The sequence below is a fragment of the Coenobita brevimanus genome, chromosome 65, assembly GCF_032717465.1.
Source record: "Coenobita brevimanus isolate Jiangsu-jjx chromosome 65, ASM3271746v2, whole genome shotgun sequence".
NCBI lineage: Eukaryota > Metazoa > Arthropoda > Malacostraca > Decapoda > Coenobitidae > Coenobita > Coenobita brevimanus.
Window position 1 is genome coordinate 32,052,439 of NC_137018.1, and position 22,147 is coordinate 32,074,585.

At 40.6% G+C, this 22,147-nt stretch overlaps 1 protein-coding gene across 1 annotated transcript in view; it reads left to right on the forward strand.

The window, feature by feature from the left end:
* The window catches only part of LOC145404965 (isoamyl acetate-hydrolyzing esterase 1 homolog), a 35,322-nt gene that overhangs the window by 2,340 nt on the left and 10,835 nt on the right, over positions 1–22,147 (forward strand). Inside the window, exons 3-4 of the mRNA XM_080276470.1 lie at positions 5,402–5,612; positions 20,196–20,390. Coding sequence (XP_080132596.1) covers positions 5,402–5,612; positions 20,196–20,390 — 406 coding nt within the window. The remainder of the gene's footprint in view (positions 1–5,401; positions 5,613–20,195; positions 20,391–22,147) is intronic.

The following is a 22,147-nucleotide window of genomic DNA, read 5'->3' on the forward strand; positions in this document are numbered from 1 at the left end:
TAAAGTACGATCTTCAGCTGTGTCATGCTAATGTTTCATAATGAATAATCGCTACATGTTTTTCATAACACTATTTATTTTTGTTTTGATGGACAAATTCATGAAATGGATGTAAAATAAAGCTTATCGATATTTAAGGAAGGAAGGAATAGTAACTGTCCCAAAACCAAGATGGTAGACTCAGCCCACCAATTTTTTATTCTCTCTGACTATATTACAGCTTCTCTTCCTTGTAGCAGTGAGTAAAATAATGTTGTTATAATTTTTCCCTTCCTTTTAGTGACAAAGAGGGCACATAAAATGTATGGGGTTTATTTGACCAACTTTGATGTCGATTATTAAATAATCTGGTGAAGAGTAGCAGTTTTTCCTTGGTTAGTGACATCAGGAATTGAAAACCCATCATTAAACCTGGATTTGGCCATCGTTAGGTGGGGTATGGTGGTATTTCTACCCCCATCGTTCAGCAGGGGTATCACATCTAGGGGTATCATATATCGAGGTATACATGTATATACATACTGTATACAATTTCTGCTTCTCATCACCCCCGGTCTCAGGCATATACTGCAGGGCCGCTAGGTAGTGTAGTTGTATTCGCTGCATAGTCTCTCTCTGTCTGTCCCTCTTTCCTCCCCTTTCCCGTGTACTCCATTAATGGGATAAAATGGAAGTGTTGTATAAGTGTATTTCTTGGGATAAAGGTACAGGAAAGAGAGAAGTGGCATGTTTCCCCAGCCTGGAATTAGCCTCTGTTGAGGCATGACCCAAACATCACTTCTGTTAGCCTGGCCCAACATACCTTTCAGTGCAAACTGAACCTTGCTCATTACAATACTTGTTTGATAGTAATATTTTTATTTATTATAATATTACACATTTTGTATTTACAGTTTAGTATTGTGTTGTATGATATCTATTAATTTTTTTTACTCTAGAAACAGGGCCAGATTTAGGCATAAGCTAAACAAGTTACAGCTTAGAGCCTCACAGTCTGAAGGGGCCGCTTGAAATCTGATTTTTTTTTTTCCTTTATGTTACACGTTTATAATTTATATGTAAGTAATGATTTAACCTACTTGTAAGTAATGATTTAACCTACTTAACCCACTCTTCACAGATTTGTTTAGCATATTGGGGACATTCTTGTCAAGTTCAGTTGTTACACAACCTTATTCTTTGCTAACAATTGCCACGTTGGGTCTGGTTAGTACTTGGATGGGTGACCGCCTGGGAACACCAGATGCTGTTGGCATCCCTACGTGTCAAGTGGGGTTGGTGAAGGATTAGTGCCCCTCCCTGTAAAACAATTAACTCTAAGCCCTTGGCCACCCCGTCTGGGATGCATGGCGTCTGGCAATGAATGAATGAATGAAACATACAAGAGGATATTAATGTGAAAATAACGAAAGTAAACAACAGAGAGGAATGTAAATTCTGGAGTGAAGGAGAATAGGGCCATTATATTCATTTCTTTCAGCTTGGCCCAAAATTGCCATCTTTCTTGAATGCTGAACTGAAATAGAGTAATAAACTAATGCTATAAGTGGTAGTTGGGGACACTAACCATCCACTCGCTCAATGTAGTGCTGCTCTCGGGTGCCTGGCCTTTCCTCTCTTCTTTCCGTCCTTCCTCCTCTGTCTTTCTTTCCCTCATTCATTGTGTTTCCTTCTGTTCATGGGTGACTCTACACTGAGTGACTAGCCAAATACATTTACTGTGCTGGGTGGTAGCCATATAACCAAATTATAGTGCCTGGTGGTTTAGTGGGTAATTAAGGCACTCCAATCAGTTTGAGCCTGTGTAGGTTTCTATCCAAGGGGTGGTTGGGGTTTATTGCTTTTGTAATGCCACTCATGGATGAGTGAGGCTGGTCACTCTAATCTTAAATGTCGGGACCGACTTGCCTGACCCTGGGCTCCTATGCTTCTCATGGGGCAAAACTGGATTGGATGATGAGTGAATTAATTAACCAATGTTATGATGCTATAGTGAAGAAGTACATTAGAAAAGATGAAGAGTTGTAGCATTTTCTGCCATTGAGCAATGTGAAATAAACCGCATAGGACAAAAATCTAGGCCAAGTTGAGGTGAATGAACTGTACTGTCATCTCACAGGCATGCAGATCTGGTGTTATAGGTTAGCATACAGCTAGGTCTCATGTAACTCTGTCAGTCTGGTGATTTTTTTTTTTTCTTTATTGTTTTATTGCCATCTCCAGATGATGATGTTCAGGTTTGAGGAGACCTCTAGCAATGACGGATTAAATAAAGGCTACATCAGACTTTCCAGTTCAGAGAGTTTCGTCCAAGCTGAATAAAATTATCTATGGATGGCTTGAAGAAAAATATAAAACAGTAATTGGACTGAAGGGAATTTAAGTTGTTTCACTTAAAGGGATTTCTTAACAAGTTGCTGATGAGTTAACATATTTCCTTCACTAATAGTTTCTTGTAATTCATGATAAATTCAGTTTCAGAATTAGATGTTTTTTACATACTTAACCATTCACTCATGAATCAGAAGCATGTCATACTTAATGTTCTGTTTTGCCAACACACATCTGACACTTCAAGTGAGGACTGACTGTACTTACCTGTAGACATACAGTTTTTACTCCTAGGCTGCATCCACACCAAAAGCTTGTTGGCATGGGCAGGAGTAACCCATGGAAGTTCTGGCCTGCATGCTCTTGTGACCAGTGGAGCTACATATACTGTATGGGTTACAGTGATGCGAAACTCCTGTCTGCACCAGCAAGCACTTGGTGTAGATGCAGCCTTAGGGACATATGCTTAATACTTAAACTGCAAAGTGGGATGCTGGCTCCTAATTTTTTTTTTATAGTTCGGTTGTGAAATTCCTGTGGTTATTAGGTATGGTCAGCCTGCATCCTACATGACAGATTGCAGTCAGCAACAATATAGGAAGGTCAGACATGTTCCATCTTTATCATATGCTTCAGAAATTGGGAGCTTGCAATTCAGTTTGGGATTTAAGGCTTATACCCTTCAGTCCAGGAATGGAGCTTGTTTTTCTTTCTATTACTAGGTAAGTTAATTAAACTCTGGCAAAACTGGATAAGATATATATAACCTTCACACCAAGAAATCTCCCTTTAAAGTTAATATGATTGACTGGAAGTAGCAAAAATATACTTAAAAAAAAAAAAAAAAAGCCTGAAGGGTAAAGCATACACTGTATAATGAATAAAACTGGCTGGAGGTAGCAAGAATACAGTAAGTCCTCATTATATTTAAGTGATGTGTTTCACAGCATCAGCTTTTTTGTACAACTGATAAATTGGGGGAAATTGGTAACACATCTTCACAGGTAACAGTGGAGCTTTAATAGGTAATGATTTTGTAACAAACTGTGGTCTTCATGGCAAAAAGGACTTAACCCATCGCATCCAGCACATATTCCCACAAACCCTTCCCACAGCCGGGCATTACTGAGAAAATTGTTTATTTTTAAATCTTCATATCTTAGTTAATAGTTAACCAAAAATAAAAAACAAAGTGTCATAATACTCACCAATCCTTCGACTTCAAGCTGATTGCATCAGATGATCCGTGAATTGCGTGTAGGGAGATTGAGTGAGTGGGGAAAGGGGGCAGTTTTTGTTGTTTTTTTGCCGACGTCCGTATGCATGGCAGAGGTTCGGTGACACAGCTATGGCTTAGAGTAGCCCTCCACAATAATAACACTTCGATAACACTTCCAGAAGACTGCAGTCCACTAAAAACACTATTTACATGAAAACTTTTCCATAATTGGGTGTACTTGCTGCTGTAAGGCCAGTAACTGTAGCAGTGACCTTTATGCAGGCTGCCTGCTTGCTTCACCACCACACCACCTTACAGACAAACAGACAGACACTCTCTCTCTTTCTCTCACACACATGCAAGCACGCACACACACACACACACACACACACACACACACACACACACACACACACACACACACACATACACACACACACGGAGATGTATGTTTGGCATGCATTGTCGCTCGATTCTGACACTGCTGTGTGACTAGAAGTCTGGGTATTACAACTACTACAAATACTACAATCATTATTACTACTGCTACAACTACCACTACTACAACTACTACTACCACAACTACTGCTACCACTACTACTACAAATACTACCACTAGTACTACAACTGCTGCTACTACTACTACAACTACTACTACTACTACTACTACTACTACTACTACTGTTACTACTACTACTACTACTACTACTGCTACTAATACTACTACATAAAACCTAAAAAAAAATATTGTGAACAGAATAGTTATTCACGTACTGTCCATAATCAATAATACTGTATTTTCCACCATATACAAAAGTTTTTCCTGTGATTTAGATTTTTTCATCATAATAAATATACACACACAAAAAATTTCAATAAAAAATAAGGCACTGATTTCATCATGAAACAAACATTCTGCTTCCATTATTCACGTAAATAAACAGAGCGGTGGCACGAGGCACCACGATCCCTCCTCCTTCCTCCCTCCCTTTCTCCACTTCACTATAATTTCCACTATAAATAATTTTTTTCCTGTGATTTGTACTTTTTCTACATAACAAACACACACGAAGACTTTCAATAAAAACTAAGGCACTGATTTCATCAACTTCCATTATTTCACGTAAATAGTCAGAGCGGTGGCTCAAGGCTCAACGCACTGCGTTTCCTCCTCCCTTCCTCCTCCACCTCTTCCCTTTCTCCACTCCCTACCTCCTCTTCCATTTTCTCATCCGTGCCAATATCTCCCTTTCCAAGATCGTCAATACCCTCTGAACCTTTCCCATCATCAGAAATAGCAGATGAACATACAGGGGGAAACAATGGGTGCACACCCCCCTCACATGATGCATAAATATCGACAGTCATTATGGCAGTCACTTTCCTGAGAGGAAGAGTCACTTTCTCCACTCAGAATTGGCGATCATGTCCCCTCGAGTTCTCTCTCTATCGCACTTTCACTAAGGCCTTTTCTTTTCTGGCCTTTGGATTTCGTTGGTGTTAAGTTGGCGGCCGCGGGCACTCAGCCAAGGATCCAGACGCAGGGAAAACTTTTTGTCCAGGTCAGTTCATTACGGAGGTATGCAAGTAACTGGAACATGACTCAGATGCATGCAGGAGGGTTGCCAGTGGCTGCGTGTGTTGAAAATAACCTGCTGAATTTTCAGACAATGCCTCAATACACTAGATCATGTATACGTGTCACCCGTACGTCCCCAGGGCGTCACATATACATGTCACCTGGTTGCGATGGGTTAAAAAGGTAGCATGTAATGAAGATTTACTGTATTTGAGCTAAAAAAGTCATTGGATTGGAGGGGTTAACCATACAACTGTAGTGTGATCTGTCAGGCGTGCGGATGTGGTGGTACGTGGTTTCTCCGGCTATAACACACGACAGTCCCGTGCCCTCCTTCCCCACGTGGCATCTGATCTGAATGGAGTGGTGGCAGCAACAATTCTCCTAGGTGCCAATGATGCCAGTCAGGAGGAGAACAGCCAGCAGTCAGTCCCCATTCAAGAGTACAGCCAGAATCTCAAGGATATCATCACACACTTTCAGGTTGGACTGTGGTATCCTTAACTCCATCTGTTCAGGAGCTACAGTATTATTTCATTCGTGCTCCATCATTCCTTCCCTCCTTTACTCAGCTTAAGAGAATGCCACAGTGGTGAAGTGGTTGCTGAAGGAGTATCTAGCCTCTTCAAAATGTAAAGTTTGTCTTAAGGAGAATAAAATTGTTTGGAGAAAATAAGAATAAAATGAACAAGAAAGAGCAGTCAAAGAGTGCAACTCTCCCACACCCAACAGTTGATCTGAGGGCTGGACATTTAACTTTGCCCTGAGACCTCGACCCTTGACCAGTTGCTGTCAAAATTAAGTCACTACCTGTACATACTTGACCCATAACCCTTCTGCCAAGGCTGGCCCAAACTGAATCAGAACTGAGTTGACCTTGACCACTGATTGATTGTTCTCAAAACTGAAAACCTTTTATCTTTCCCTTACCTTTCCAAAAAGCTTGGTGTAAGTCAGATGAAAAATATGTAAGTTAACCTTACCATATGACCCATACATTTACCTTTGTATTTCATAGAAAAAAATAGTAAGTCAACACCTTGGTTGATCAACAGTCCTTCCACTAAGTTTCTTTCAGATCAAATGAACACATAGTCATTTTGTCCATGCATAATCAATCACACAGAGAGGGGTGTGTGAGCTGGGAGCAGGACATCGATATAGCGGGGGACAGGGCGATGTGGAGGTGATTTGTTTGTGGCCACTCCTTATGGGACTAGGGCGTCTGGCAGTAGATAGATAGATTGATAGATAAACACACGTCAGACATTGGCTTCGACCTTTAATTGATTGTTCTTAAACTCTAATCCCTGTGTACTTGTGCCACTCTCAAACCTTTCAGCAAATCTGGTCTAAATTGGATAAAACTTTAAGATGACCTTGCTAGGTCAAGTTTTGACCAAGACTTGTGACCTGACCTTTGGTAAAAGGAAAAGGTAATCCTGTTACCCTTCCATCAAGTTTGATTGAAACTGAAAAGAACTTGAGTTATTTTGTTTGCACTTACACATGCACGTGGACACCTACACTGACACCCACACCCACCCACCTACCTGCGCACGTTCCTCCCCCCCCCTCACTCTCTCACGCACGCACACACTCACGCTCTCGTGAACGCCATACACACCCATGCACACATGCACGCATGTACGTATGTATGCACACAAGTACGTATGCACGCATGCACGCACGTACATACGCACACATGCACGTACGTACGTGCACACACACACACACACACACACACACACACACACACACACACACAGGTCACCGACAGAGATGGAGCTCTTCCTGGATCTTGGGGAATAATCGCTGAATCAGCGACGAAATGGAGACCAGCCTATTTGTGATTATGTGAATGAGTGCGTGAAGGGTGGTCCCGTCAGACAGTAGTTTATAAGAAAAGAAAAGAAAAAATGCAGTTTTGGTCATTAAAAGTACAAGATATAGTGGAAATAGAAAGTTTTCATGTGGTTGCATCATGGCAGAAAGGGATGGTGCTTTATTTACATCTGGCGAGAGGGATTTCCTGGGCTTCTCCAAAGATGATGTGGGAAATGGAGGTACTAAATTGAACCAAACGAGTAGCAGGAGTAGAGAAAACAGCGGAGAGGAATGTCCAGGAGTTAAAAAAGGTATGGGCAGTAATTAGAGAGTTACAGGAATGGACCACAGAGCAGGAAAGCAAGATCAAAATTCTACGGAATAAACTGGAAAAGTTTGTACACGTAGTAATGAACAAGAAAGAGAAGTCACATAATTAAAAGTGAGTTCTGAATCTGCCTCTAATGATATAAAACGGCTTAAGAGGGAGAATAAGAGGTTGCAAGAAGAAAGGGACAAGATGAAAAGCAAACTAGATGAGTATGAATCCAAATCAGGGATGCAAGATGAGCACATTAAAGAAATCAGGGAGCAACATAAGGGGTGGAAGAAAATTCAGGAAGAAGGAAATGTAAATTTAAAAGAGATTATAGAACAACAAAGCAAGGAAAAGGTGGAGAAGGAAGTGGTTAGGGTAGTGAGAAGTAGAGAATCTATAGTCGGATGTAGCAGATAAGAAAAAATGTGTAATAATTTCAGGAGTAAAAGAAAAACATGACAGTAAGATCAGAAAGAGAAAGTGAAGAACTGGGTAAGGTTAAAGAAATAATATCAGTAGTTATGGAGGGAAACAATAAAGCTCAAGAAAAGATTGAAAAAGTGTTTAGGTTAGGAAAGTACAAGGAAGGAGGGACGAGGCCATTGAAGGTAAAGTGTAAGTCCCAAGCAACAGTAAGTGAAATCATCAATAGAACATGGAAATTATCAGACAAGGAAGGGTTGAAAAATGTTTGGATAAGGAAAGATGCAAATGAGGATGAAAGAGCTAAAATAAAGGAGTTAGTAAAGGAAGCAAAGGCAAAAAACAAAGAGAATGGAGGAAGAGAAGACAGTGTTTTATTGGAGAGTTATGGATCAGAAATTGAGGAAGTGGTACCAACAGAGAGAAGGAGAGAAGAGGGTATAAAAAACATCAAAAGTAATTTGAAAGTGGTATATACTAATGTTGATGGTTTAATATCAGCAAGGCTGGAAATTAATGATTTCTAGAGGGTACATGAGCCTGATGTAATGTGCTTTGTAGAGGCCAAATTAAGAGAAGATATTGATGTTCATATGGGAGATGGTGAATACAAACTGTGGAAAAGAGACAGAAAAGAAAAAATGGGAGGAGGAGTGATGATAGCAGTGAAGAACAACATTGTGGAAATGGGAGAAGGCAGGGCTGAAGTGATAAATATGAAATTAGAAATTGGAGAGAATAGCAAGAGAGATATGGCAGTAGTGGATGTTCCCCCTAAGACAAGCATGGAATGATGATGAATACCAGGAGATGTTGTCAGACATGTCTAGTTATTTACAGAAAATAATTGAGAAAAGTAGCAGTATAATTTTGATGGGTGACTTTAACTGTAAAGAGGTGAACTGAGAGGAATGGGACTCAGGAGGCAGCGAAGATTCATGGGGCACTATATTATTAAATATAACAATGAACAGTGTGATGACGCAATGGGTTAAAGAAGAGACACGGTTCTGAGGTGAGGACACACCATCAAGATTAGACTTACTGTTTACCAGAGAATCCGATGTAATAGAATCTTTGAAATATTTGTGTCCTATAAGAGAAAGTGATCATGTGGTCATTGAGTTCCAGATGATAATAGGGAACGTGGAGCCAAGAGACGAACTTTTTAGGCAAGGAAGATACAACTTTGGGAAAGCAAATTTTACAGGATTGAGAAAATTTTTCAAAAATGCGGATTAGAGAAAATTCAGAGAAAAAAGAGACACACAGAGGAAATGGGATATCTTTCTAGACCTTTATAATTTGGGAGTGGAAGAATTTGTACGAAGAGTAAGGGGGAAAGAAAACAGGCAAAAGGAATGGTTTAATAGAAGGTGTATGATAGTACTGTATGTCCTTGTGAGGAGGACCATAAGGTGTTTATGGCATTCATGGATCTGGAAAAAGCATACAACAAAGTAGACAGAGAGGGATTGTGGAATGTTTTGTGCATGTATGGTGTAGATGGTAAGCTGCTAGGTGCTGTCAAGAGTTTTTATGATAGTACCGAAGCTTGTGTAAGGGTTGATAGGCATCTAAGTGAGTGGTTCATGATCGGTGTGGGCATGCAACAAGGTTGTGTGATGTCCCCATGGTTGTTCAATATATATGTGGATGGGGTGATGAGAGAAGTAAAAACACGAGTAATAGAGAGAGGGATGGCATTGGTAATGAATGGTGATAGATGGAATATCTCAAATTTGTTGTATGCTGATGATGCAGTACTGCTTGCAAGTACCGGACAAGAACTTGGTAGGCTAGTGCAGAGTTTTGCTGATGTCTGTGAGCGTTGTGCCGTGAGAGTAAATGTAGAGAAGAGTAAAGTGATGGTTATTGAGAGAGAAGGTGACTCCTAGTGTGATGTCACAGTGAATGGAGAGAGACTGGAATTGGTGAGAGAGTTCAAATTCTTGGGTACAGTGATAGAAAAGAGAGGAAAATGTGCAAAAGGAGTTGATAGTAGAGTGACACAAGGAAGAAAAGTAGCTGGTGCAATGAAGGCCTTGATAAACAGAGGCTTGAGTATTGCAGCTGCACGAGGCTTACATAAGAGAGTGTTTGTGCCAACTTTAACATATGGGTGTGATTCTATGATGTGGCGTGAAAATGAAAAGTCAAGAGTAAGAGCAGTGGAGATGGGACTGCTGAGAAATGTATGTGGAGTGCATAGGGTGGATAGGATACAAAATAATGTGATTCGTGAAAGGTGTGAAGTGAGGAAGTCAGTGGACACCAGAATCGAAGAGAGCGTTCTGAGATAGTATGGTCATGTGGAAAGAATGGATAACAAAAGAGTGGTGAAAAAGGTATACCTGAGTGAATTTGAAGGAGGGAGGAGATGAGGTAGGCCAAGGAGAAGGTGGAGAGATATGATGGATGAGTGTTTGAGGAAGAGAGGTTTGGAAGTCAGTGAGGCTAGGAAACTGACATGAGATCGAGCCGGCTGAATGAATGTTGTGAGGAGAAGTGCATGATCAGGGATTTTGGCACCCTTTGTGAGCATAGCAGCATCCGGATTGACTCAGTCGAATACGTTTGTGTGAAGCTGCAGAATGTGATGAGTGTTTTTGGCATATCCGGTAGAGTCAGGACTCCAGGGGCTTGAATGATGAGTGAATGGAAGTGTGGCCTATTTGGATTGGTCAAGTTTGTGCTGTCTGGACATTGCTACTCCTCACTCTGCCCATGGGTGGGAAAGAAGGTCCAGATGATGATGATGATGATGATGTATGATAGCAAAAAAAGAGAGAGATAAGGCGTGGAACAACTGGAGAAAGAGAGGTAACAACATAACAAAGGAAGAATAGAAAAGAACTAGAAATGAATACACAAGAATACGTAGAGAGGAAGAAAGGAATTTTGAAAAAGTTATAATAGATAAATGTAAGGATGAACCCAAACTGTTTTATAGATTTGTCAATGGCAAACTGAAACAAAAGGAAGGAATCACCAAACTGAAAGTAGAGGGAGAGATCTATAAAGATGCGGCAATGCAAGTTGAAATAATGAACAAATGTTTCCAGTCGGTTTTCACTAATAAAAAGGAGTTTGTGGAAGGGGAAGGAGTGATTAGAAATGTAGTGATAAAAAATATAAAAGTGGAAGTACAGTAAGTGTATAAATGACTGGAAACTCAAGATGTAAGGAAAACCCCAGGACCAGATGGAATCTCTAATTGTGTATTGAAGGAATGCAGTGAACAACTGGCAGATAAGAATCACAGTTTAATTGTGTGTTCTCTGGAGGAGGGGAAGGTGCCTTAGGAATGGAAGAGGGCAAATGTGGTACCAATTTATAAGGGAGGAAACAGGGAAGAACCCCTGAATCATAGACCAGTGTCCCTAACCAGCATGGCTGGAAATTTGTTGCTAGAGAATCCTGAAAGATAGATGGATAAAATATCTGGAAGAGTTGAATATTTTGACTGGAAGTCAGTTTGGATTCAGAAGTGGAAGGTCATGTATTTCCAACTTGTTGAGCTTTTGCTCAAGAGTGATTGACGTGGTGCAGGAGAGAGATGGTTGGGTGGATTGTGTGTACTTAGACTTAGAGAAGGCCTTCGACAAGGTACCTCATAAGAGACTAATGTGGAAACTAGAATGTATAGGAGGACTGAAGGGGAAACTCCTGGAATGGATGAGAGACTTTTTGAGTGACAGACAAATGAGGACAGTAATAAAGGATAGGATGTTTGGATGGAGGGAAGTAACAAGTGGAGTCCCTCAAGGCTCGGTGTTGGCACCAGTAATGTTCCTGATTTACGTAAATGATATGGTAGATGGAGTGAACAGTTGTGCAAGTCTGTTTGCTGATGATGTAAAGATCTTGCGGAAGGTAGAGGTTGAGGAGGATTGTAAAATGCTGCAAGAGGATCTGGATTTGATACATGATTGGAGCTGGATGTGGGAAATGAAATTTAATGTAAAGAAATGTAAAATATTGGAAATGGGTAAAAGTATCAGGAGGCCATCACTGAATTATTTGTTGGGTAATGAATTAATCACAAAAATGAGAGAAGAGAAAGGTTTGGGAGTGCTGGTCCAAGATAGTTTGTCACCTGAAAAGCACATTAACAAGATAGTTAGAGAGACTTATAAACTCTTGACTAACATAAGAGTAGCATTTCATTATATGGATGAGGTGATGATGAAAAAATTGATTGAGGCCATGATCCGCCCCAGGTTAGAATACGCAGCGGTAGTGTGGTCCCCACACAAAAAGAAATATATAAACAAGATTGAGAGAATACAAAGAACAACAACCAAGATGGTCTCCAGTCTGGCAGATTTGTCATACAGAGAGAGGCTGGAAAAGCTGGATTTTCCTTCCTTAGAGGAAAGGCGAAAGAGGGGAGACATGATTGCAGTGTTTAGGACCATGATAGGAGTAGATAAAATTGATCGAGAAGTTCTGTTTGTATGGGATAAGAGAGCAACAAGAGGACACGGAATGAAATTGAAAAAGTCAAGCTACTTGAAGGATATCAAGAAATATAGCTTTCCTTACAGACGTATAGACTTATGGAATAGCCTGGACAAAGAGATCATCCAGTCTAAAAACTTAAACGAGTTTAAGGCTAAGTTTGACTTACTGAGAATCAGCGACGGGAACCCATGAGCATAACACATTTCGTTTATATCGCAGTTAGGTATATTAGGTAAATACATAAATATTTGGAACAACTTAGATGAAAAGGTGGTGCAGGAGAAAAACATTCATGTGTGTAAAAGTAGACTAGATAAATGTGGATATGGAGACGGGACAACACGAGCATTGCTCAATTCCTGTATACTACAAGTAGGTAAATACAAATAGGTAAATACACACACACACACACACACACACACACACACACACACACACACGGAGTGAGAGAGAGAGAGAGAGAGGGAGAGAAGGGTGGGGGTGAGGGGGTGGGGGGGAAGAGAGAATAACAGTGCCTCCTTCAAGAATATGAACCACTCAAGAATGATTGCCATCATTATCGAGATGATGCCATGCACAATCCTGAGAACTCCATGAATTGGGATAGCGATGACAGAACTGCACCCAGGATGCTTTTTCCTCACATGCCTCTGTCACTGTATCATTCAGCCTTCCACGTCCTGCTTCTCTCTTTCCAATATTCAGTTTCAGTCTTTTCCTATAGAGTATACATGTCCCCAGCCGAATGTGTCCTGTGAGGGTCTGCTTCCATGGGGTGGTTGTGCATTGCTTCTCATGTAATGCCACTAAGCGGCAAACAAGTGGTCACTCCTTCCTTTAGTGTCTTTACCGAATAGTCTTGCCAAAGGCCTCTCTGCTCCTGGTGGGAGACAATAAAGGACTGAATTGAAAGGACTGGATGTCTTTCAGTTAAATGTTGTATATTAATCCTCGGTAAATCCCACTTGTCAGCTGCTATTAAGCTCATGCGTGCAGATTATTAAAGTTTAGTTTATCATCACAGAAGATAACAGTACACCCCATTCTTGTTATAACGATGAGAGGCATTTGGGAAAACCATAGTTGAGCCGGGGTGTCGTTAACCGGGGACGTTATAACATAGAAAGTATAGGGATGTGTTGGAGAGCCTTGGGATCCCCACCCAGCCAATCCAAAACCTCCCCAGTTGAGTCGAAAAACAAGTTTCTGGCTCACCTAACGCCCAAATAGCTTTAAAACAAGCTAAAGTAAGCCCAAAAGCAGTCTATAAGTCACCTAAACCAAAAATAAAATATAAAAATCAACAAAAATAATTTTGGAAAAAATCAAACAGTGTACTGTACCCCAAAATGACAGTGTTCACCTCACCGATGACTAAAACACATTTATCTTAAATAGAATAAAAAAATCAACAAAAATAAGTTTGGAAAAAAATCAAACAGTGTACTGTACCCCAAAATGACAGTGTTCACCCCACCGATGACTAAAACACATTTATCTAAATCTAAAAACAGTTTATAAATCAACCTAAACACAAAATTTAAATCTAAAATATCATCAGAGTTGGTTAAAAAAAAAAAATTGGATAAAAACCCATTGGGTAACTGGGGACTGGCCATCGTTAGGCAGGGAAGGGTGTTAGTTTTTATATATTGCTATGGCGGGGTATTGGAAAGTGATTGATCGTATAGCAGGGTATGGGTGTATTTTGGGGTACAATCAAGATGTGGTATGCTACGGGGTTGTCAAGTGAACACTCATCAAATAATTATTATATACCAGTGTCAGTATAACATGAGTTAAATGGGGATAGGGAGGGAACCAAGGACCACTTAACCAAAAATCTAAATAAACACCTCTGCCTCCCACCCGAAGTACCGGTACAATGCAGTTCGCAAATTCTGAAATGATCAGGATCAGGGAGCTTTTTGAGATCAGTATATTTTGGAAAACTGGAAAAATTACATTACTGTGCTGTACTGTAGTATGTATAGATATCCACATGCCCCTTGCCATACTTTTCAGCAATCACAATACAGTACTCTTACTACAGTTTAGCAACTTGGTATCCAATATTAATGGTTTCACTTTTTTTTTTTTTTTTTTTTTTTTTTTTTTAACACTCAAGGCCTAACTTAATGTTATCATTTTTCATCCCTAGGGTCCCACTGCCCAAGTAGATGTGAATAAATTATCCTGTTTGGGGACCGTAATGATAAAAACAGTTCTTTCAACAATAGTGTGCTGTACTGTATCATCAAATAATGAAAGAACATATCAGTAATGCAGTGGTTGCCATTGTATTGATACAGCTACCTGTTGTATCTGAGATCAGTTGATCCAGTTGGAAGACTACTGTACATGCTGAAAATTGTATTTGGTGATTTTAAGTTATCAGATCACAAGATATTTCTCGCTTTGCTCTACTGATATGTTAGAGGTTGAAGTGATATTTTTTGTTCGTCATTTCAGAGCTGAGATTTTCACCTGCCACTAATTTTGCATATTCATTCACAAGTTGTTTGGTGACATCCTTGTCAGCAGACATTTTTTTTCCCTCACAAGCCTTCACACATTTTATTCCATGATGTTTAAATCTGTTCTGCATAGTTATTTATGGTAAGTTGTCTGTGAAATTCCTTGGCTTTCTCAATCAGTAAAGGTCCAGAAGTAGCAGTTCTTTTTTGTGTAAGTTGTTAAAGTCATATACTGTAGCACTTTGTCAGTGGTGGCCTGTTTAGGTTTGCTTAAATTTTTTCCTGTTTCTCATAGATTCAGTAATTTCTATCTATCTCTCTAATTGCCAGACGCCTCAATCCCATTCAGGGTGGCCACAAACAAATCGCCTCCACGTCGCCCTGTCCCTCGCCATTTCACTCCCCTGCTCCCAACTCACACCCCCCTTTCTCATATACCTCTCCATCTCATCCTCGGCCTCCCCCTCCTCTTCCCCCCTCCACCCTACACACATACACTTTCTTCGTCAGTCTTTCACCCTCCATCCTCTCCACATGGCCGAACCACCTCAGTGTAATCCTCCTAACGCTTCCCATCACATCCACATCCACACCACAATGCTTCTTTATATCCTTATTTGTCAGCCTGTCTTTCCATGTGATTCCACAGGCTCCTCTTAAATAACTCATTTCCACTGCTCTCACTCTTGACTTGTGCCCATTCAGCAACGTCCAAGCTTCACTTCCATGCGTTAGAGTTGGTATCACAATACTGTCATGTAGTAACTTTAGTAATTTCACATGCAGGATAAAATTTCAATTTTTTTTCACGCTATTTCTTCAGGTTATACACAGTCGAAGTTCTAATCCCATACTCATCTTGTAGTTTCCTTGGTGCAAGACCTCTTTCTAGCTTCTTTAGAATTTACATTTTTTCTTTGATGTTTATCACTTTATGTTTTCTTATAATTGCAGTCACAGTTATCTCTGCTACACATCTTTGAAGACATTTTCAAGTTTAAGCGTGCAAGTCTAAGATTTTAAAATGGTTTTGTCCATGGTGGTAGAACAAAGAGTGGTGAAATCACCCATGTGGATGACATGGGTCAAGTAAGGGCGATCTAGCCAAGCTCGTGAGCTAGCTTAGGAATGTGTGTGACTTGTTCTTAGCCAAGCTTATCAGATAGCATAGGCAAGTGATTGTTGCATGCTAGCTCACGAGCTTTTCTAAAGAATGAGCCACACTTGCTCCAAGATAGCTCATGAGCTTAGCTAAACAACAGCCACGGTGCATTGTAAGCATGGCAGTAACTTCGGAAATTAAAAACATGATTCCTTTGAGGCAGCAAAACTTTTTCTATTTCTTTAATACAGTAAATGTACAGGGATCCTTTGGTTGTTGCGCACTTAGTTGTTGTGGTTTTTGCTATTACCTATCTATCTATCTATCTATTGCCAGACGCCATAATCGCGTAAGGGGCAGCCATTTGACTTTGAGTTATTTGTTTTACAGGGAGGGGCACTAACCCTCCACCAACCCACTTCTTGACATGTAGGGAGCACATATGGTTTGGTTATATAGTTACCACCCAGCGTTGTAAATGGTTTCTTGGCTTACAAGAAACCATTTGGCTTGCCACTCAATGTAAAGCCACCTGTAAAGGAAAAAAAAGCAATCAGAAGTGACAGGAAAGATGGGAAAAATAGGAAGAGAGGAGGGCAGGCACAGAAAAGGAATGATAAAGGCTAAGGAAGAAGTAGGCAGCTCTACATCAAGTGAGTGGATGATGGTCGCCACTGGATGATAATTTTCACTCTAGTCCTTACTGCTCATTTTGGCTGAAACTTTGTCATGCGTCTGAGCTGGTTTCTGTTGACCATGTGGTTTCTGATGGGTTTGAGTGATGAGCGATTCAAAGATGAGGCCTTACGTGAGGAGTTAATTCAAGTGGTGGAGACCACTAAATTTCCACCCCTTGCCTCTGAACTCTTTGCCTCGAGCGCATCTCAGGTCTCTATATGGTACGTGTTTCTTCCATATTGTCCCTTTTCATCATTTTCTATTAACCTTATGATGCCTATGTGTGATTCCAATACTTATCATAATATTATGTATGTACAGTACATACTTAGTGGGTCTGAATTGTTGTAAAAGAGAAAATTTGGGTTTATAAGTGGGGTGCTTGGTACCTATTTATCTATATATAGCCAGATGCCGTGATCCCGTAAGGGGTGACCATTTGACTATGAGTTAGTTGTTTTATGGGGAGGGGCACTAGCCCTCTGCCAAATCACCTGTTGACACACAGGGAACACATGGGTTTTATATGGTTACCACCCAGTGTTGTAAATGATTTCCATGTTTACAGGACACCATTAGGCTTCTCAGTTAATGTAAAGCCACCTGAAAAGGAAAGAAGAGTAATAAAAAGTAACAGACAAGATGGGATAAGTAAGAAAAGAGGAGACTGCCTGTTACCAGTTTGGAAAAAATCCCATAGGTTCTGTGCTTTTGTTATCGTACAATCTCAATATCATGCACTAGGTGCAGTACCATTTATGTGCGATAACCAGGGGATCACTGTACTTGAACATTTTTAAGGAAAACTGGTATTTTTGAAAATTTGGTTTTTGTAATTTGGGAATTGCACTGTACAGTATATCCTAGGCCAGTTTGTGTCATCATTAAGGGTCCCCCTTAAGGCTGGGGGACAGCTGGAAGGCCTAGACAATCACTCCAAGTCCTCAGGAGGAGGTGAGGAAAGATGAGGAGAGCAAAGTGATGATGCTGAGGGGGAGCATAGCCATGACACAGTAACATCCTGCCCATGCCTGGGCACATGTCTAAGGCCAGCATGCACTTTAAACCATTCAGACCAACCCGTGTTAGCCTTGAATTCTTCCTTGGCCTCCATTCCTTTCTTTTCTTTGAGATCCTTCCACACCTTGAGAGCCTTTGTGCAAATAAAGCTATGATGCATGAGCTGCTTCACTTTTTTATGTTCATTAATCAACAGCACAAGGAGGCATTCCCCATAATGGGTTCCTTAGTTTCTGTTCAGCATTTAGCAGTCAGGGTAGGCACGTTCTGTGATGCTACTACACTGTTCCCGTTACCCTGATTCTCTTGTGCCCCGCCCCTTTACCCCCACCCACTCACCCGACGGCCCGTCCACCAGTCTTTGCCGTGCCACTGTTGGGTAAACATGCCAGACGCTCTCCCTAATCGAAGCAACAAAACTTTTACTTAACCCCTTAACTACAATATCTTTTCCATTTACCTAGGAAATGTTTTGTAGTAAAGGATGTTGGAAAAAAGTACTAAGGAACGTCATCGGCCTGAAAGGTTTGTGAAGTAACAAAAATTCCCCCTATGAAAATAAAAAGGTATACATTCTACAAAGAACCGTATTGACTTTTTCCATATATATAAGATCGAAAAGGAAAGACAATAAGAAATATAGAACAAAAGTAACAGAGGAACGGGAGATGAATTTGAGAGGAGGAAGACGAGGAGGAGGAGGACTGGCACACATAGAATAAAAATTCTTATACGGCATTGTTGGTATAAATAATTATACAGTGGAACCCCGGAATTCGTACGCCTCTCTACTCGTACAACTCGGTTTTCGTACAGCCTTTTCACCTAAAAATCGCTCTAGTTTTCGTACAGAGACCCGTTATTCGCACTAAGAGATGCAGCGTCGTAGGTGCCACATGGTCGCCAGTCTGGCTTTGTCTTCCGCCAGCTATGCATCAGCCATACAGGCTCGATTAAACTTTGTGATGAATTATGTATTTTCGATAGAATATTGTACATAATCATGGGCCCTAAGAAGATTAGTGAGTCAGCTGAAGCTAAAAGTAAAGCAGTGAGAACAACAATTGAGCTGAAAAAAGAACTCATTGCAAAGTTTGAAAGTGGAACCCGTGTCTCCGATCTTGCCATTCATTATAGTATGGCGAAATCTACCATTTCATCCATACTAAAGAACGTATTAATGCAAATTACATTGTTTCTTATGGAAGAAAATGATTCGGTTTTCGAACAATTTGCAACTCGTACAGCCTTCAGGAACGAATTGTGTACGAATTCCGGGGTTCTACTGTATTGTATAAATAATTACACTGTTGAGTAGGCGAAGCCAATGACATTTTATTATCCTACTTCTGTATTCGATCCCTCTGATTTTAATGAATTTAATGAAGGAAATAAATAAGGAAAATTACGATATGATTATGATACTGTGGTAACTTACCAGGCATAACAGATGACTTAATATGTTTAATAGCAACAGCGGCACAGCTGCAATGTGTTACTGCCAAGCTTCGAACATCCGTGGCGCCAAAATTCAGCTGCAGTCGCGGAAGGAGGTGGGGTGGTTCTTTTCAAACTGATTTTGATTCAGTTAGCAAATTTTAGTGCTTCCTTTGTCAAACAGAATTGAATTAAAAGTAAAAGTAAATAATACGATACTATTTCGTGGTAAGGCTCATCATTCTATCAGTAAGAAGAGTAATTATCTCAGCCAATCAGGAATGAGTAGAGCTGGAATTTGGCGGGGCATCAGAAGGGGGCGTTGCACAAGAGAATCAGGGTAACGCGGACAGTATAGGACAGCATCAGAGTTTTAAATTATGGTAGAGACCATAGAGTGGGACAGCTTTAGGACCCCAGCAATTTTGCTTACCTTCTGCTCCTCCTTATGGTGCTTAACAATGTCCAATTTTACATCAAGGGGAAAGCTATGCCTTACCCTTGTAGGCTTGCTCTTGACAGCAGCAGTAACATGATGCTTTCTACTGGGGATAGCACCAGACATGATTTTCAAGTCAGAAAGTTTCAGTATTTCACACAAGAAAGGTTATCTTTACACTTATTATCGTACACTGCTCTATTTTTTGCGCACTTGCACTGTTATATGGTAATAGTGATGATGTTTCAGTGGTCTTGCACACACAAGACAGTTAGGTAACTCTGGGAACACAGGGGAGACAGTCACAGCTGTGGGACATGTTAACGATTGGATGAGCTCGTCAAAGGGGAGGGGGCACAAAGGAGGCCATGTGCGCAGAGGCCTAAGATGGGGGTTCTGTGCATGTAAACGGTGGGTGGCCTTCTTGGGCCAGATGTCTGACTGTTGGCTTGCATGCATCACAGCATCCACAAGGGATTATCGTATTTATGAATTTCAATATTGTAATTGTGAAATAGGTTATGACTTTTAGTTCATCATTCTGTTGATATATTGCATACCAAACTGATGTGTACTGAGACCTGACTGTACAGAGTGTTGTAATATTGCAGTATGATTTCTTGATTAAAGTACATTATATTACAGTACATTCAAATCACTGTTCTATAGTTAGTGTAGATGGAAAGTTAAGTAGGAGTATGTGGTGATTAGTCATGAGGAACCCCTCAGTTTAGCCATATTTTGGATAGACTGTGGTTTTAAACAACCCAGCAAACTTAAATATACAGTACAGCATTTTTGGAGTTGCTTTATCAGATGTTACCATTGCCATTCATAGATAGGTATTACGTACATATTCCTTGTACTGTACCACTAGCATGCTGAAGTGACACCTGTGGTGATCACCTCTCCTGCACTGGATGGTCGGGCATGGCAGAAGTACTGTGGTGACACTGGGCGTCCCTTCACTAAAGAGGAAGAGCTCACTGCCCAGTATGCCCAGACATGTGCCCAAGCTGCTGCCTCACTCAAAGTCCCTTGTGTTGATCTGCACACTGCTATGATTAATCAGGTAGGTTAACTTCATACAGTTGGTAAGGTAGTATTCCATTCGCAAGTGAGCCAGATGTGTTCATTGGATGGTTGTTTTCAAAACTGCATGGTTTGTAGTCATTTCCACACCCTGAGATCTCTTCTTAGAATCTCATTTCCAGTTCTTTTAGTCTCACTTTATCCATTTAATGCACTACAGTTATCAGATGTGTGATGAGTACAAATATGCAACAGACTTTATCCGTAAAATAGTAAATAGATGTTTCTTAGAAGATAACTTTGTGCAGTCTGAGAAACGTACCTTACTCCGGCCCTTAATTAAGAAACTTGGTCTTGATGCTGAAAGCATGTTAAACTATTGTCCTGTCTCTAATTTGGCATTCTTGTCTAAGATTACTGAGTGGGCTATATGTGATCACATTCTACCACTACATGAACAAAACGCAGCTGTTCCCCATGTTCATCCAGCTTATATGAGGTCTGTTCAAGAAGTAGCAAACCTTAGGCTTTAAAAAAAATTAATAGCTAACCCGTTGAGCTAGGACACCAGTCGCCCTCAAAGTAGGCCCTTTCTGACTTGACACACATAGCCCAGCATTCTTTCCATTGCCTGAAACATTTTTCAGAGTTGGTTTTCAGTATCTCATCGCATTCATCATGATCTCTTGGATGAATATTGCTCAAGACTGTTGGAGTGTGCAATTTGCAATCTAGACTTTCTGAAGACTGTTACCACTGGAGGTGAGACTTTGGTGTACAGGTACAATCCAGAAACCAAAGCACAGTCTTCCTAGTGGAAGCATGCGGGGTCATCTCGGCCAAAAAAAAGCACAACAGGTCTGCAGCAAGGTGAAATACACTTGTATGTTGATTTTTTTTTTTTTTTTTTTTTTTTAACCTATGGTGCTATGCTTCATGAGTATGCACCAGAAGGTCAGACTGTCAACAGACATTACTACCTTGGCATTATCCGTCAGCTTCAAGATACAGTTCAGCGGAAGAGACCATAACAACGCCCCTGCCCATTCTCAATTGATTCAGGAATTTTGGGCCAAGCACAGCATTCTTCAAGTCCAGCAGGCTCCCTGCTCACCAGACATGGGTACGTGTGACTTTTGGTTATACCCCAAGCTCAAAACTATGCTGAAGGGTTCCCGATTTGAGACGAGATCATGACAACTGTAACAAAGCACCTGCAGGAGATACCAAACACCAACTTTGAAAAATATTTCAGGCAGTGGAAAGAACGCTGGGCCATGCGTGTCAAGTCAGAAGGGCCCTGCTTTGAGGGGGATTAGTGTCCTATCTCAACAGGTTAGCTATTTATTTTTTTTAAAGCCTTAGGTCAGTTACTTTCTGAACAGACCTCGTAGGAAACATCACTATTAAAACTGCATTGACAGTGATTCATAATGGCTTTGTGGCAAACACCTGTAGTGGGATGTCCTCTCTTCTGGTTCTTTTAGATCTGTTTGTAGCCTTTGACACACTGGATCATGAACAGGTGCCGAATGATCTGCATTTTTATGATTCCCACAACATTATCAGTTTACTCTAAAGTCGTACCTTTCTGACAGATCTCAGAGTGTGATAGTTGACCACACTTGCTCAGACTCAGTGCCTCTTCTGTTTGGAGTCCCCAGAGTATTCATTTTAGGTCCAATTCTGTGTGCATTTTATTCAAGTACAGTAGTTTATCATCTTCTACTTACTGCACTTGATGTAGTTTATCATCTCTGCTTAATGCACATGGTGTGTTCTATCATTTTTATGCCG